This window comes from Cherax quadricarinatus, chromosome 45, assembly GCF_038502225.1.
Source record: "Cherax quadricarinatus isolate ZL_2023a chromosome 45, ASM3850222v1, whole genome shotgun sequence".
Classification (NCBI taxonomy): Eukaryota; Metazoa; Arthropoda; class Malacostraca; order Decapoda; family Parastacidae; genus Cherax; species Cherax quadricarinatus.
The window spans coordinates 25,487,659-25,507,102 of NC_091336.1; the positions used below are offsets into that span (position 1 = coordinate 25,487,659).

At 39.4% G+C, this 19,444-nt stretch overlaps 1 protein-coding gene across 1 annotated transcript in view; it reads left to right on the forward strand.

The window, feature by feature from the left end:
* The window catches only part of LOC138854006 (uncharacterized), a 66,451-nt gene that overhangs the window by 26,417 nt on the left and 20,590 nt on the right, over nt 1–19,444 (forward strand). The window contains exons 2-3 of the mRNA XM_070094369.1: nt 7,645–7,771; nt 17,253–17,395. Of these exons, the coding sequence (XP_069950470.1) occupies nt 7,645–7,771; nt 17,253–17,395 (270 nt within the window). The remainder of the gene's footprint in view (nt 1–7,644; nt 7,772–17,252; nt 17,396–19,444) is intronic.

A 19,444-nucleotide genomic window follows, 5' to 3' on the forward strand; every position in this document is an offset into this window, starting at 1 on the left:
TTTCCCTCTTTCCTACATACTCTAACTTGAGCCTCACTATCCTCGTAAAAACTCTTCACTGCTTTCAGTAACCTACCTCCTACACCATACACTTGCAACATCTGCCACATTGCCCCCCTATCCACCCTGTCATACGCCTTTTTCAAATCCATAAATGCCATAAAGACCTCTTTAGCCTTATCTAAATACTGTTCACTTATATGTTTCACTGTAAACACCTGGTCCACACACCCCCTACCTTTCCTAAAGCCTCCTTGTTCATCTTCTATCCTATTCTCCGTCTTACTCTTAATTCTTTCAATTATAACTCTACCATACACTTTACCAGGTACACTCAACAGACTTATCCCCCTATAATTTTTGCACTCTCTTTTATCCCCTTTGCCTTTATACAAAGGAACTATGCATGCTCTCTGCCAATCCCTAGGTACCTTACCCTCTTCCATACATTTATTAAATAATTGCACCAACCACTCCAAAACCATATCCCCACCTGCTTTTAACATTTCTATCTTTATCCCATCAATCCCGGCTGCCTTACCCCCTTTCATTTTACCTACTGCCTCACGAACTTCCCCCACACTCACAACTGGCTCTTTCTCACTCCTACAAGATGTTATTCCTCCTTGCCCTATACACGAAATCACAGCTTCCCTATCTTCATCAACATTTAACAATTCCTCAAAATATTCCCTCCATCTTCCCAATACCTCTAACTCTCCATTTAATAACTCTCCTCTCCTATTTTTAACTGACAAATCCATTTGTTCTCTAGGCTTTCTTAACTTGTTAATCTCACTCCAAAACTTTTTCTTATTTTCAACAAAATTTGTTGATAACATCTCACCCACTCTCTCATTTGCTCTCTTTTTACATTGCTTCACCACTCTCTTAACCTCTCTCTTTTTCTCCATATACTCTTCCCTCCTTGCATCACTTCTACTTTGTAAAAACTTCTCATATGCTAACTTTTTCTCCCTTACTACTCTCTTTACATCTTCATTCCACCAATCACTCCTCTTCCCTCCTGCACCCACTTTCCTGTAACCACAAACTTCAGCTGAACACTCTAACACTACATTTTTAAACCTACCCCATACCTCTTCGACCCCATTGCCTATGCTCTCATTAGCCCATCTATCCTCCAATAGCTGTTTATATCTTACCCTAACTGCCTCCTCTTTTAGTTTATAAACCTTCACCTCTCTCTTCCCTGATGCTTCTATTCTCCTTGTATCCCATCTACCTTTTACTCTCAGTGTAGCTACAACTAGAAAGTGATCTGATATATCTGATATATATATATATATATATATATATATATATATATATATATATATTTATATATATATATATATATATATATATGCAATAAGATCACAGTAAACAGGTGATTTCAAAATATGCAAAACAACCACTCTGAAAGAATAGAGAAATTCCAAGCGCTTTCGTGACTACTCACATTATCAAGGAACTATTCATAGTTCCTTGATAATGTGAGTAGTCACGAAAGCGCTTGGAATTTCTCTATTCTTTCAGAGTGGTTGTTTTGCATATATGCATATATATATATATGTGCATATATATATATATATATATGCATGTGCATATATATATATATATATATATATATATATATATGCATATTTATATATATATATATATACATATATATATGCATATATATATATATATATATATATATATATATATATATATATATATATATATATATATATATATATATATATATATATATATATATATACATATATTTAGATATATATATAGATAGATAGATAGATAGATAGATAGATAGATATAATGTCAAATTATATTGGAGAGTATCCTTGGTTCCTTCTTAGGGTGTCTGTGTATTATGTAATTCAGTAGTGTATTTCATCAGTGCAATACACCGTCCGGTCACATTTGATATATTGTGTACCATCTTTTCCGTGAGCCTCTTCTCCCCTACCCTCTCCTCGGTCGGAGATCGATGATCCGTCTCTATCGCTTGTATATAGGGCACGTCTCCTCATCTCCCCACGATGTGGGGGGAGATATGGTTTCCTGTATTCAAGATGTATCTTGGGGTGAGGAGATTCGAGCGAAACAGGATTAAATTCAGTAATTTTAGCTACTGTCCAGTAAAAGTTTATGTATTTGCTGACTTTTGCTAATATAATATTATTACAGCTTAGCCTGTCAAGTCAAACCTACTGTGTAAGTTTTTCTGACCTTTATGTTATTTTACAAATCCCATGCATTTTTTTTTTTTTTGGAGGGAAAAATATTCCTATTGAAAACTAGTCCTTAAATTACAAAGAATATAACCTAAATTTGTAAAAATATATTAATATCTTTTCTTCACACCATTCTAAGCTACTTTTCATTAGTTACGATATAATTTCATTTGTTATGGACGTGTTTTTTAATAGTTAAAAACAAATATTATTATAGTTAATTCTTTTTATAGTAATTAAAGAATATTTTAGGGAGTAAAAGTTATTTTTTGGTAGTTAAGAATTTGTTTAAAAATGAGTGGTATAGTTTTGTATAGTAAAAATAACTTTTAAAAGTTATGGTGATTTTCATCATTTTGAACAGTGTTCTTTATAAATGTCTATTGCATAGTTTCCCTTTTTTACGATATATTCTTGAAAGTTTAAAGAATTTTCCTTGCATTTTTAAAGATTAGTTTTTACTAGTTGAGGATATAGTGGATGATATTATCTTGTTTATACACATAAATATGTGACCATAAAATATTATTTCTCCAGTGTTGTTGTGGTGTGTGCCATTGATTATTTATTATAAACTATTAATCATTCTGTCTGTCTGTCTGTCTGTCTGTCTGTCTCTCTGTCTCTCTTTTCTCTCTCTCTCTCTCTCTCTCTCTCTCTCTCTCTCTCTCTCTCTCTCTCTCTCTCTCTCTCTCTCTCTCTCTCTCTCTCTCTCTCTCTCTCTCTCTCTCTCTCTCTCTCTCTATTTACACACACCCATACTATTGCACTAACAACGAGGAGGGAAGATGCTGATGTTGATAAATGTCTCTAGATGCAAGAAACAGTAGTCACTCTCACACCTTTGGATAAAGTCTTATTACCTTTGGATCTGACGTGTCGCCATGGATTAATATTCTGTAATGAGTTATAGTTACAAATTGAGAGATTAATGCTAACGTACGGTTTGATATTTACCGATTAAATGATGTCATTTATTTTGACAGAGGTGCTAAATCTAGGCCCACGTTTGAGGGAAAAATGGGATGTCATCACCCCCTTTATCACAATGTTATGTATTATTGCTTTTGAATTGATTATTAAATGTGAGATAAGACTCACATTGATGGGCTCAAGTTGGAAAAGAAATAGATTTAGAGAGAATAAAGGAAAGCACTGGTTTGGTAACAGAGTTGTAGATGAGTGGAACTAACTCCCGAGTAGCGTCATTGAAGCGAAAGCGCTTTGTATACCTTTAAATATAGGTTACACTAGTACATGAGTGAGTCCTTGTGGGTGAGTTGGACCTCCCTAGCATGGGCCAGTATGCCTGCTACAGTAGTCATTCCTTCTTATGGGTGGGTGTGCGTGGGTGTGTCTTGGATCAGCCTAGCATGGCCAGTAGGATTGTTGCAGTGCTCCTTTCTCTATATTTCCTTATAAGATAATTTTCCGCTTGAGCCTGGTTAGGATATAATGCCATCTTGGACGTGAAATCCTTATATATTTATATGTTATTTTGGCATAAATAGCAACGCTCTTCTTGCCGAATAAGGAAAGTGAAAATTTGTGTATGTAATAATTTCTCAAGAATCATTCAGAACCTAACGAAAAAAATATATTTCATTGTGTTTATTATTAAACTATTGTAAACTTATCTAAAATATATTTAGTTGGACTAGGATAAATTAAATTGAGCTTGTCATAATAAAGTTAGGTAAGTTTTCTAAGGTTCTTTTGGTACAAAATTATTAATTTTTACATTAACATAAATGAAAAAAATACATCTTTAAACGTATAAGAGAAAATTTTAGAAAGAGCTTAATTTTAAATGAGTTCGTCAAACCGACTATATCCCACCGAGGCAGGGTGACCTAAAAAGAAAAACGAAAGTTTCTTTTTAAATTTAGTAATGTATACAGGAGAAAGGGTTACTAGCCCCTTGCTCCCGGCATTTTACTCCCCTCGTGTGTGTGTGTGTGTGTGTGTGTGTGTGTGTTAATTTTTCGTTTTCTATGTAGGAAAAAACATTAAATCTTATCATGGGATTTTTACCTTTTTTTTTCACTGGGTGTGCTGGTAGCCAGCATGTTTCTGCCAAATGATCAACAGCTCCACTTTTATATCTCCAGGGTATGTACACGTGGGGTATTTATCTCTCTGTATATATACGCTGAAAGAATACTTTACTCTATGGATAGTGATATAACATTGTTTTATTATTAGCGAGTAGCTGAACTGCATCCATAATGACCCACGTGCAGTCGAGAAGCTTTGGATCTAACGAACTAACAATCTCCTTAAAGATAATACATAATATGCAATATAAGAAATACTGAAAAATGGTATACTGATACCGAGTCCCAGAGTGTTAATGGTGCTGAATATTTCACGCACTTCGAGACTTTTGGGTACAATGACCAGAATATCATCCAGGTCCCAAATCAATGTAACTTATCTAGTGATGGCATTTAGGATCCATCTGGATTGTAGATGACTCTGTATCATCATTCATCACCCTGCGATGATTAATGGCTTGATCACCTGGAACATTTGTAAATAAGGGAGTGTCGAAAAAGATATTTATTGTCTTATTTTTGCAGGTTTAGCTCTTACTTCTGAATGTATAATAATAATAATAATAATAATAATAATAATAATAATAATAATAATAATAATAATAATAATAATAATAATAATAATAATAATGATAATAATAATAATAATAATAATAATAATAATAATAATAATAATAATAATAATAATAATGATAATAATAATAATAATAATAATAATAATAATAATAATAATAATAATAATAATAATAATAATAACAATACTGCCTTATTTACAAATGTTCCAGTTGATTAAGCCACTATATATACTCGTTCTTAGTTATGTCTGTATTAGGACTGAAGAAGCCATACGTGGCGAAACTAATATATGTCCTGAACTAATAAATGTCTCTTTCCATATAAAAAATACAGGACAGAGAATTTAGCCTTTGAACTACAATTATTATAGGCATTCTCCTCCAGTATAATGTAAACAGTCAAGGGGGTCACACCAATATTTCACAGTGAGGCGAGGACACAGATGCAGAGCTGAGGTCCAACTAATAAAGTTCTACATCAAGCGAACCGTAATCCCCCCAAAAAACCTTGTTCTGAACCTGTCTTTCCTGTGATATTGCAATCAGCACTTCGCTATTGTTTCCGGTAATCCCCGAGTTGACACCATGACACAGGAACATGTAAGATTAAACACTTTTTTCCTCTATCACACCTGCCATTTTCCACCATTTGACGAACATTGAAAAATGGGAAAAAAACATTCACCATTCTTTATAATTCGCTATTTTATGAGCAGTACTCGGACGTCACTGTTCAGTTAACATCCAATGAGCAACATCTTTCCTGCTGAGTGCATGTAGATAATTTTGTATGAAACATACTGACGATGTGTATGAATGTGCATATAATGCAAGGATGACTTTGTGTAAGAATATATGAGATGCTGGAGTGTAGTGTGAGAAGCGCTGAGTACCGGTGTGGGAGACCGAAGGTGCAATGTGGGCGACTTGAAGATGCATTGTGGGAAGCTGAATGTGCAAGTGTGGGAGGTTCAGAGTGCTGCTGTGGGCGGCTCAGATTGCCTGTTTCCCTACGAAATTAGCATAAGAGAAGGGAAGGAATGATAGCATTACTTAGCCTGGATGCACGGCAAAGCGGGATAAAGCTAACTGACAAAGAGGTTAATGTCGCACCCGAGAATGTCATCATTAAAGAGGATTGGGAGCTCTAGCTCAACAAAAGAGTGTGTTTGGAAGGATTCAAGAACTCCATTATAATTTATATTCTCTCATGTTTACACAAATGTAGACATAACCAGAGAATTTGAAGGAAAATACAGCCCTCCTACTGACGGTAAATTGACAAATTGTGTTGACAAGAATGTCAAAGTATCCAGATCGCTTTTATCTTGACATCTTTTCGCACTGAGCGAAACGGCATAAAAAAAAAAAAGGATCTGAAACTGAAGTACTCGACGCACACTCAGGACAGAAACTAGAGAGGTAAACAATAACCACCCTGAGGTTAAATACCCTACAGAAATATCTTTACACTATGAAAACTGGAAGACAGATTCTCGTTCCAGTATTGACTGACACTGGAGTGAGACACTGACTTTCTGATAGTGTTCTGTATTGTACCGTACCCATGGTGAGTCCGCTCTTAACTTCTCACAGTGCAAAAGTCTTCATCGCTTTTTTTGGCATTACTGAATTTAGTGATGTTATGGAATATTTTATATGGCTAATTTTTGCTAAATGACGATAATCTGATTTAGCTAAATCTAAACTAAATAATGTAACTCGAGAAATTTCTGAAAACAGTATATAGACAATCAACCTATAATTTAGGATAGGTTTATTGTAAATAAAATAAATTTTAATGTATCAGTAATAATTATAATAACAATAAATAATAATAATAATAATAATAATAATAATAATAATAATAATAATAATAATAATAGTAATAATAATAATAATAATAATAATAATAATAATAATAATAATAATAATAATAATAATAATAATAATAATAATAATAATAATAATAATAATGATAATAATAACAATAACAACAACAATAACAACAATAATAATAATAATAATAATAATAATAATAATAATAATAATAATAATAATAATAATAATAATAATAATAATAATAATAAATAATACCTTTATTTCTACAAGTACAAGGTATACAGGTCATAGCTGACATCAATGACATACTACTATATAGAAAGCTCCTTGTTATGCAAAGCATTCCGGACAAATTAGGTCAATTTTTCCCAGGATGCGACCCACACCAGTCGACTAACGTCCAAGTACACATTCCACTGATGGGTGAACATGGACAGCAAGTTTCTTATGAAAACAAGTCCTAATGTTTTCCAGCAGTACCAGGGTATCGATCCCTGGACCTCAGTGTGTGATCTGAGTGAGGTAGCGATCGAGCTAAGGGGCACCGTAGGAAGAAACATGTACACGAAGGCATAGTTGGAAGTTAAACTCCCAGATGAATCACTTGGATGTAATAAAGTATTTCTCCAGCCTCAAGGCCGTGAGGAGGTGGAATGATCTTGACTAGGTAGTGGTGGAGACAGGCTCTATACATATAGTTGAAGAATAGATATTGCAGGGCCTACGAGGCTAAGAGGGAGAAAAATCTACCATGCTGCAAATTAAGAGGCAGGACCATAACTACAAATACAAACAGGTTAGCGTGTACACACACAATTTGTCCCATTTCTTTCCCAGGGGAGGTGCACACGGTGAACAAGTCCCGGCGTGTTCCAGCACCGTCACACACTTCTATAATAACCACAGTGGAGCCTCTCTCTTCCCCAGGGGTGGTGCACGCCGTCACGCAGTGTGTCAACAAAACGGAACTAGACATCTGCTTGAACAAGATGGCTCCGTTCATGCCCAAGAAGGGCCTCCCCGTCGACAAGGGAGCACTCCTCAATATGTGCCGGTAAGTGGGCAACAGGGTGGGTAGTATAGGGCAGGAAGGCAGGCGGGAGGATATGCAATAAGATCACAGTAAACAGGTGATATTACAATAAGCAAATCAGCCACTGGGAGAAAATAGTGAACTTCCAAGCGCCTTTGTGATTTACCACATTATCTAGGAACTGTTCTTTGATAATGTGAGAAATCCCGAAAGGACTTGGAAGTTCATATATATAGTTTTATTTCATTTAAGTTAATGTAAAAATTAATAATTTTGTACCAAAAGCATATTAGAAAACTTACCTGACCTTATTATAGCAAGCGCAATTTAATTTAGCCTAATCCAGCTAAATATATTTTAGATAAGTTTTCAGTGGGTAAGAGCTAGAAGGTAAGACAGTAAATGAAATGATGGAACACGTGACCACGAAGGGCAGGGAGGCAGTGAAGAAGTTCATGCCAAGGGGCAACAGAAACAACAGGAAGACCAGAGTGAGCCATTAGTTTACTGAGAGGTGTGGGGAGGCCAAAGCCAAGTGTACTAGAGAATGGAGAAAGTATAGAAGGCAAAGGACCAAGGAAAACAGGGAGCTGAACTGAATAAGGAGAGAATCACAGCGTCATTATCAGAATAACATACTATCAAAAGCCAGATAGGACCGAGAATTGTTATTCAGCCACAACAGGAGGAAAACAACACTCAAGAAACAGGTGATCAGGCTAAGGAAGGAAGGAGGGGAGCCCACAGGAAACGACCAGGAAGTATTAATGTTTGTAGAATTACCAACAATATCTTAGGTATAAGGACAAAAGAGAAACTATTGTGGTATTTTTTGTGGCAACGTTTCGGTCTCCAGGAACTCCTGGAGAGCTAAACATTGCCACAATAAAATGTCACATTAGTTGCACTTGTGTCCTTTATCTTAACAAGACCCAGAAAGTATGTGAGGAGCTAAGCTCTCGATTCAGGGAAAAGTATACACAGAGGAGACAGAGAGGCTTCCAGCAAACCCTGGAGGTAGGGTGCACCAGCAAGTGCTGGACACACTGCACACAATCGAGGAGGAGGTGAAGAAACTGCCAGAGGAAACTAGATACCTCAAAGGCGGTTGGCCCAGATATCTCTCCTTAGGTTCTGAGGGGGGGACTAAATGCACTATGTGTGCCACTAACTAAAATCTGCAACTGCCTGAGATTTGGAAGACAGAAAATGTAGCCTTGATTTTTAAGAAAGTTAACAGATGCTGCACTAAATTACAGGTCAGTGTCGCTTACATGTATAGTATGTAATGTTATGGAGAAGATTATCAGGAGAAGAGTGGTGGAGCACCTACAAAAGAACAGGATTATACATGACAACCAGCACGGCTTCAAGGAAGGGAATTCCTGCGTCACAAACCTTTTGGAGTTCTATGACAAGGTGACAGAAATAAGACAGGGGAGAGAGAGGGCTGGGTAGATAGCACCTTATTGGACTGTAAGAAAGCTTTGGACACAGTACCACACAAGAGACTGATTGAAAAACTGAAGGAGCAAGCAGGAATAATAAGCAAAGTACTTCAGTTAATTAGGGAATACCTGACAGGAAGGAAACAACGTGTGTGACGAGGTGTCAGAGTGGATGCATGTGTTCAGTGGGGTGCCACGAGGGTCAGTCCTAAGTCCGGTGCTATTTCTTGTATATGTGAATGGCATAACTAAAGGGATAATCTCTGAGGTGTCCCTGTTCCCAGACGATGTGAAGCTAATAAGGAGAACACAAACAGACGAGGATCAGGTAAGCCTACAAGGGAATCTATACAGGCTGCAAGCTTGGTCCGACAAATGGCTCCTGGAGTTTAACCCTGCCAAGTGCAAAGTCATGAAACTTGGGGAAGGACAAAGGAAATCGCAAACGGAGTACAGCCTGAGAGGTCAAAGACTGCAAAACTCACTCAAGGAAAAGGATCTTGGGGTGAGCATCTTGCCGAGCACATCTCCTGAGATGCACATCAACCAAATTACTTCTGCAGCATATGGACGCTTGGCAAACCTGAGAATAGCCATGTACGTCAGGCCTATACTGGAGTATGCAGCTCTATTATGGAACCCACACCTGGTGAAACACTTCAAGAAATTACATAAAGTGCACAGATTTGCAACAAGACTAGTCCCGTAGCAGAGGGGTTTGTCGTACGAGGAGAGGCTAAGGGAGCTCGACCTGACAACACTGGAAAACATGAGGGATACTGAAGACATGATAACGACATGTACTGAGAGGAATTGACAAGCTGGATATGGACAGAATGTTTCAGTGATGTAACGCAGCAACAAGAGGTCACAATAAGAAGTTGAAAACTCAGATGAGTTACAGGGATGTTGGGAAGTACTTCTTCAGTCATAGAGTTGTCAGGAAATGGAACTGTCTGGAGAGTGCTGTAGTGGAGGCAGGATACATATATAGCTCGAAGAAGAGATACAATAGAGCTCATGGAGCAGGGCGAGAGGGTGGACCTAATGTAGAACAGCTGGCCAGGAGCTATGACTCCACCCCTGCAATCACAATTAGGTGAGTACACACACACACACACACACACACACACACACACACACACACACACACACACACACACACACACACACACACACACACACACACACACACACACACACACACACACACACACACACACACACACACCACCCACACACCACCCACACCACCCACACACCACCCACACACCACCCACACACCACCCACACACCATCCACACACCACCCACACACACACACACAACCACCCACACACCACCCACACACACACACCACCCACACACCACCCACACACCACCCACACACCACCCACACACACCACCCACACACACCACCCACACACCACCACACACCCCCCACACCACCCACACACCACTCACACACCACTCACACACCACCCACACACCACCCACACACCACTCACACACCACCCACACACCACCCACACACCACCCACACACCACCCACACACCACCCACACACCACCCACACACCACCCACACACCACCCACACACCACCCACACACACGCACACCACACACACCACACACACAACACACACACACACACACACCACACACCACACACACACCACACACACACACACACCACACACACACACACACACACACCACCCACACACCACCCACACACCACCCACACTCACCCACACACCACCCACACACCACCCACACACGCACACACACGCACACACACGCACACACACGCACACACACACACACACACAACAGGCCTAGTGTCTAATCGACATGTGCCTAGGACAAAATGGTAACTAACTAACTAACACACTCACACACACACACACACACACACACACACACACACACACACACACACACACACACACACACACACACATACACACAGAATTCCAGGAAGATAAGCAGAATTGAAAATAATCTGTTGACCTGCTGGGGCTCGGTCCCTAGAATTCAGAGTAGTTCGTTACTACACCAATCAATACACAACCTAACACCTAGCAACCAGTGAAGCCACAGACCACACTGAGTGATTTCTCATTGCTTTTCTCCCATGTCGGACCCAAGGCGACCAAAGCCTGGATTACTTCACGATAACCCAGCGTACAAGACCAACTTTAACCAATCCTTTGCTGCATTACTTTCTTGATTTTCTTCTTTACTTTAGATTCTGATATGTTTAGATAGGTTGAATGGAGTTTTGCTTCAGGAATGTAAAAAATTATATACCTATCAATAAACCTATTAGAAAGCTGCCGCGGAACGTTTGGCGACGTGTTGGAAACGTTCAAATCTGTACGTTTATCATACATGCCGTGAGAAATGGGTTGAAAACGAAAAAAAAGAAGCATGTCCTTCGTTAAAAACAATTACCTTCGAAACAGGTGCAATCGAGAATTTTGAAGACAAATTAATTGGAAGGAACACAAAAGCCAGAGTATGAATGCAAAGGAGGTAGGAAGCTTAAAACAAGAGGAAGATGAAAAATACTGGGAGATGCGAAGAAAAGAATGAAGAGGAATAATGGGAGCTTTTGAGATGAAGGACAAGAAAGAATGAAAACACCGAGAGGGGAAAATAAATGTGCGTCAAAGGGACATTAGAAGGTGAACACGAGAAAAAGAGTCGAGTAAGCAGAGAACAATAAGAGTTAGGAAGAAGAGAGAGAAGGGTGAATGACTGAGGAGTGGAAGAAAGGTTGGGAAAAGTTGAGGGAAGGCAGGGGTGCCTAATAAGTGAAGAGGGTGGGAAATGAATGTAGAAATGGAAGAGGAAAGAGAAGGATGGAAGGAAGGCAACTGAGTACGAAATGAATGAATGGAATTTGGGTAGAGAGGGATGGAAGGTGAATTATGAGGATAGGAAAGTGGAATTGAAAAAAAAAGAAGAGGGGAGGAGGTAAAGAGAAGATAAAAGGCATAGCTAGAAGGGGAGGAAGAGTGGGAAGGAAGTGAGAGAGTGAAGGAATGGCAGAGAATTAGCTTTTAGATTTTGCCGCCCAAGTAAGCGATTTAATTTGCACTCCTGTATACATGATGTGGACGGTAGCGCAGGAACACAAGGGTACACAAAAGTCCTAGGCACAAGACTTTCCTATAAAAAGGGTTAACAACAGTTCCACTGGATATAATATATATTTACAATGTGTCTTTCATCTCTCACAAGCATTTTACGATGTTTCGTTAAAATATTATCTTGTTTTAAACTCGTGCTTAATTTTTTTTTTTTTTTTTTTTTTTTTTTGTTTTTTTTTTTTTTTTTTTTTTTTTTTTTTTTTTTTTTTTTTTTTTTTTTTTTATCACACTGGCCGATTCCCACCAAGGCAGGGTGGCCCGAAAAAGAAAAACTTTCACCATCATTCACTCCATCACTGTCTTGCCAGAAGGGTGCTTTACACTACAGTTTTTAAACTGCAACATTAACACCCCTCCTTCAGAGTGCAGGCACTGTACTTCCCATCTCCAGGACTCAAGTCCGGCCTGCAGGTTTCCCTGAACCCCTTCATAAATGTTACTTTGCTCACACTCCAACAGCACGTCAAGTATTAAAAACCATTTGTCTCCATTCACTCCTATCAAACACGCTCACGCATGCCTGCTGGAAGTCCAAGCCCCTCGCACACAAAACCTCCTTTACCCCCTCCCTCCAACCTTTCCTAGGCCGACCCCTACCCCGCCTTCCTTCCACTACAGACTGATACACTCTTGAAGTTATTCCATTCTCTCCACATGTCCGAACCACCTCAACAACCCTTCCTTAGCCCTCTGGACAACAGTTTTGGTAATCCCGCACCTCCTCCTAACTTCCAAACTACGAATTCTCTGCATTTTATTCACACCACACATTGCTCTCAGACATGACATCTCCACTGCCTCCAGCCTTCTCCTCGCTGCAACATTCATCACCCATGCTTCACACCCATATAAGAGCGTTGGTAAAACTATACTCTCATACATTCCCCTCTTTGCCTCCAAGGACAAAGTTCTTTGTCTCCAGAGACTCCTAAGTGCACCACTCACCCTTTTCCCCTCATCAATTCTATGATTCACCTCATCTTTCATAGACCCATCCGCTGACACGTCCACTCCCAAATATCTGAATACATTCACCTCCTCCATACTCTCTCCCTCCAATCTGATATCCAATCTTTCATCACCTAATCTTTTTGTTATCCTCATAACCTTACTCTTTCCTGTATTCACTTTCAATTTTCTTCTTTTGCACACCCTACCAAATTCATCCACCAATCTCTGCAACTTCTCTTCAGAATCTCCCAAGAGCACAGTGTCATCAGCAAAAAGCAAAAGAGCTTAAAATATATTTAATAATAATTATAATAATATTATTATTGTTAGTATATTATTATTATTATTCGATAGCTGTTAATAAAATAATTATTATTTTTTTTATCTTGTAACTCATGGAAAGGATTCAACTCTTTTTTTTTTTTTTTTTTTTTTTTTTTTTTTTTTTTTTTACACAGGGTTTGACAAGGTTAAGGATCCCTAGCTTTATTGACAGCTATTTACAGGTTAAGGATTCCTAACTTTATTGGCAAGCTAAGAGCTGTTACCTACATCAGCTCATTTGAAAGCATTTTTGTTATGAGACATACAAGTAGGGAACAGGACGAAGTTGGAGCCATCTGTGGGCCAGCATTTTCATTTGATCAACTGACGTTATCTCGTTGACATCATTATGCTGTACGAATGTGTTCCATACTCGAGTCATCCTGGGTATGTATGATCTCAGATGGAGTGATGTTCTGGAGAAGGGTACAGCCAGAGTGAAGTTGCTGCTTTCTGCCCGTCTTGTGGCATAAAAGCTTGTTTCACGCTGTCCTCGAAGTGGATCCAAGTGTGGTATTTTGACAATATTGGCCTTGTACATAACAGTAAGGCCACCCACATCCCTCCTATGTTGAAGGCTCTGCTGAAATGACAGATCTATCCAGGATGGGTCCAGGCGAGAGATGAGACGTCTTGCTCTGTTCTCTACTCTGTCAAGCAGTCGCAGATGAGAGGGGGGGGCAGGCAAACCAAGAAAGTGGAGCATACTCAAGGTGTGAGCGTACTTGTGCCTCGTACAGGATCTTGCAACCCCTACTGTCAAGCAGATGCGAGATACGGCGAAGTGCTGTAAGCTTCCTGGCTGCCTTGTTTGCAAGATTTACAACATGGTTCTTCATGGTTAGTTTGGAGTCAAATTTCACCCCAAGGATATCAACTTCTTCTCCAGGTGCCAACATCGTCCCATTCATCCTTACTACTGCGCCAGCATTACCATCATGGTGCCTAGAGACGAACATCATTTGCGTTTTTTTCAGGTGCAAATGTTACTTGCCATCTATTTCCCCAAGCTGATATAGCTCTCAGCTGGTGATTGATGTAGCTTAGAGCAGCTGGCATTTCTTCTCTTGGATAAGTGAATGTCAGTGTACAGTCGTCTGCATATGCATGTGATTCTGGGATGAGATGAAGAAGGTCGTTGAAGTAGACATTCCATAACAGTGGACCCAGCACACTTCCTTGTGGAACGCTTGCCCCAATAGGATGCCTTGCTGATTCCGTTCCATTGAGGACTACACTTAGAGATCTACCATGAAGGTAATCACTGAGGAGACATAGCGTAGAGCCTGCAATTCCCAGTGCTTGAAGTTTTGCTAAGAGGCCCTGGTGCCACACCCGGTCGAAAGCGCCAGCAATGTCCAGTGCTACCACACAGCTGACTTTGGATTCATCCAGTGACTGGTGCCACTTAGTGGAGAGGTTTAACAACAGATCAGCAGCAGAGTAACCTTTCCTGAAGCCATATTGACGATCACAAAGTAGTGAGTGGAAGTCAAAAAAATCTGTCATTTGTCTTGAGATTATTGTCTCAAGGATCTTACCAGTGATTGACAGGAGTGACACTGGTCTGTAGTTGCTGATTTCTGCTCTGCTCTTCTTTTTGTGAACAGGGACTACATTTGCCTCTTTCCATGGAGAGGGCCATTTACACTGTACTAGGCAGTGCTGAAAGATGCGAGTTAGAGGTGCTGCTAGCTGGTCTGCACATCTTCTCAACAATCTTGGGCTCAACTTGTCTGGGCCCACAGCCTTTTCTTGGTCAAGTGATTTAAGAAGGAAATGCACCTCCTCCTGCCTTATTGTCACACAGTGCCCGGGGGATCAGAGGGGAAGGTGGGCAATGAAGTTCAATCCAAGGGAAGAGAATATCTCCAATAACTTGGACCAAGAGTTATTTACCAGCAACAAATCACCCTCTTGGTAGGGACTTAGTGTCACCAAACACCACAGAGTCAACACAAGAGACAGACATCGTTCAAAGAAGCTCAAGAGCATCACAGAGTCTCTGAATTCCTTTGCTAAGAACATGGAAGGCTTAATAAAATATGTAGGAATGTAAATTTCTATGTGAATTCAAAGCAATTTAAAGCTATTAAGGTATGGCAGCCTGAAACAATAAGAAATGATGTGCTCGGTGATAAATAGCAGCGTAAGGTGTTGACAGTCACTCATGGTGTTATGACATGCGGTTTACTGAAGCTGAGAAGGCGTTTTGCCCATAAAGAATAAAAACTTTCTTGGTAGACCAAACGTCTTCTCAATAAAATTCCATAACCCGCATGTTGTGTCGTAACGTACTCATCGGTAAATAATACCATTGTATGTAAATAGTTCCTTGATAATGTGAGTAGTCACGAAAGCGCTTGGAATTTCTCTATTCTTTCAGAGTGGTTGTTTTGCATATTTTGAAATCACCTGTTCACTGTGATCTTATTGCATAAACACATATGCAGTATAATGTTATCCTTTATTGACAACGTTTCACCCACACAGTGGGCTTTTTCAAGTCACACACACAGATCTACCTGGGGTGGAAGGTACGGGAGTATTTATAGTCATGTTCAGAATGTTGAGGTCAGGTGGAGAATGCTGCATCTGATGATCTACCGGGTGGAGTTATAGAGTCTTGGGTAGCTTGGCAGGGGTATTGGACAATTTGTGAGTAGACCTTCTGCAGTGTTCTAATACCATTGTATACAGTCTCTCAGGGTCCACTGGTGACCTCCATCACCAACTCGAAGTACACATCGAAGTCGACGAGTAAAGGGGTAAAAAATGTAAAAATTCTGCTGGCAGTTATGGGCGAATATTACTCCTGACAAGTTGACGACTCTGTTCAAAGATTATAAAAAGCACCATCATCAATTTATAACGCTAAAGTAGACCAAAATTCCTAGGGTAGAAAAAGATGCAACATCGTGACAGTTGTTATTTAAATAATTGCGACATTAAATACTATTTACTATTGACTCACGAAATCGTAATGACACGATTGCAAACAAACCATACCACGGGCTGGGATAGAACCCGCGATCAGAGAGTCTCAAAACTCCAGACCGTCGCGTTGGCCACTGGACGCGACGGTCTGGAGTTTTGAGACTCTCTGATCGCGGGTTCTATCCCCACCCGTGGTATGGTCTATTTACTATTATTATTATTATAATCATAACTAAATGCTAAACCCATAAGAAATGCTATTTATATATAAATAATGTTAATAGTTCACCAGGAATTAACTTCTGCATTCATTAATTTAGTAAGATATAGAGTAGATACCTGCATTCTCGTGAGGAATTATCTTAGGTTGCACCTCAGCAAACCTTTATAAATGCCTAGTTGGTGCTGTTTCGCAATAACTAGTGCTATTTCGTGATAGTCACGAGATGAGATTATATATTCCTTAAGCGGCAGACTGGATTGGATTTTACAGTTTTTGTTCAGGTAATGGATAAAAGAACATTATATTTTGGATGAGAGGGGGGGGGTTCACCTGGGAGATTTGAAGATATTACCCTATGTATCTGCAAATGATTCACTAATCTGCTATGAAAATAAATCATTCATCTCTCTCTCTCTCTCTCTCTCTCTCTCTCAATCTCTGACACGTTCTTTCTTCGCACAGAGCATTCAAGGGCGGCATGCAGTGTGTCGATGGGTACACAGCACAGTGTTTATCCAAGGTGGAGAGGGCAGGTCTTGAGGAGCACCTCAAAGGAGCTCGAAGCACCCTTGCGTTCTTGTGTGACGACCCAGTCTTCCAGAGAGGTGAGTTCGATGAGAGGTGAGTTCATGAGATCATATTCATGTGTAACAACCTGGTTTTCCAAAAAAAGTAAGCATGATGACCTCCAGGTCAAGTTCATAGAACTATTTAGATGTTTTGAGGTGAGCGTTTGATGTCGGAGTAGGGCGCCTTGCCTTCCATGCTACGTGACCTATTTACAACGCCATTACATCTGTATCCGCAAGCTACTGCGCCATGACGCACATGAAATCATTCCACGATCTACCATACTGCCATGGTCTGCTGCTGCAGTCCCTCGTAATCGTGTTTGTGGTTGTTTGATCTCCGTTGCGTGGTAGCTGTCTAACTCCATGGATTTAGTCATATTTGTATTTGATTCCCTGTATGGATTTCCTTTCACTTCTCAAAGTCTCTTTCGCTCACAATCCCGTGGCTATGTAGGCAACACTCTTGCTACACACACTGAGTGTTCGTGGTTCAATCCCCCGGCCGGGTAGAAACGTTGGCCATTTTTCCTTACACCTACAGTAGGTAGGGAAGACAATGGTGGCTCTATATGTAATAATTTTTGCGTTTTTTTTTATTTGGTGCGAATATGAAGACAATATAGGATAACGGAGTTTCATAAATATTTATTTGATAGAGTTACATTTTATTTTCAGCATTTCACGACTACAAACTCGATTAAGAAACCTCTCGCGATAATAAAATCATGATGTGAGGAGCAGCAGTGTATGGGATCATTCTTTTAGTTTGGTTTACCATAAATTTTCAAGGTGAAAGAAATAATTGATCTATTCATGAGAAAATCAAGAAACAAGATTTAATTGCTCACTTCATTTTCTAATGTGAACTCCATTGATGGTGCAGTGTTATTAGACAGGGAATCAAATTACCGTGAATCAAATTGCCGGGAGTCAAATTATGTGAATCTAATTACTGACTATCGATGGTTGACATCTCATCTAATTTACATCATGAGCAATGAAAGTATTAAAACATTCAGTTTCAGGTCATTCCATGAAGACACTGGCAAGCACAGCATAAAGTGAAGACCCAATAAATAAGTTGAATGTGAGTAGCGTATACCTATGTATAAAAAACAGTTGAGGTATATATTATCTCAATTAAATCTCGTCATTCTAAAAATAAAGACGTCGCTGATTTTTCTTTTAGAGATAACTAATGGCCTGTTCAACAGTAATGGAAATGTAGCTCTTTTTGAGACGTGATGTTAAGTATGGCCGGCTGATGGTACTTTTTAGTTTTGACAAGGATATAACAAGTGTGATAGCAGGTTTATGTGAGGTACTCAGGGTATCTGAAGTGATGGGTCGCACGGGATACTAGGCTTGTGTAAGATTATTTGCCAAGGACTGAAGTACTCCTTATTGGTAGTGTACAAAGGTTATTGAGCTTTTATATCCCTCGTGCAGTCGACGTTGTATGTTTGTGTGTGTGTGACAGAGAGAGAGAGAGAGAGAGAGAGAGAGACAGAGACAGAGACAGAGACAGAGACAGAGACAGATACAGAGACAGAGACAGAGACAGAGACAGAGACAGAGACAGAGAAAAGCTGTACAAGGCCAGCAGAATTTACATAACAAAAGTAGACGATTCAAGCTATTGTTAAGTCAATGTTGGTAATACAAGCACGAGAGATGCGAGGGCCCCCACATGCCCATAACATTTTGAAGAGATTTCTGGAATATTTCCAGGTTAATTAGGTCAACTTCTTTCGTTCGGCGAGAAGTTATCTCCTGAGGTCTGTTTGTTGTTGACAGTGTGAGTGGCAATCTTGTCCTCCATGTTTTTACGATGCTCCCTTATCCCAAAAATATTTTGAGACGTGGGAAATTCCTTATGTTTATTACACTGAAAATTCCTCAGGGACAAATTGAGACGATACGTTACATGTTTATTAAAATAATACCAGAAATTATGCATTCACAATCAGGTAGTGCACCTCCGGTAACAGGGCCACAGTGATTTGTTGAGGCAATGTGTGTTAAAAGAAGGAAAGAATAAGATCAGGTATATTTTCATTATTATATTAATTATGAAATAAC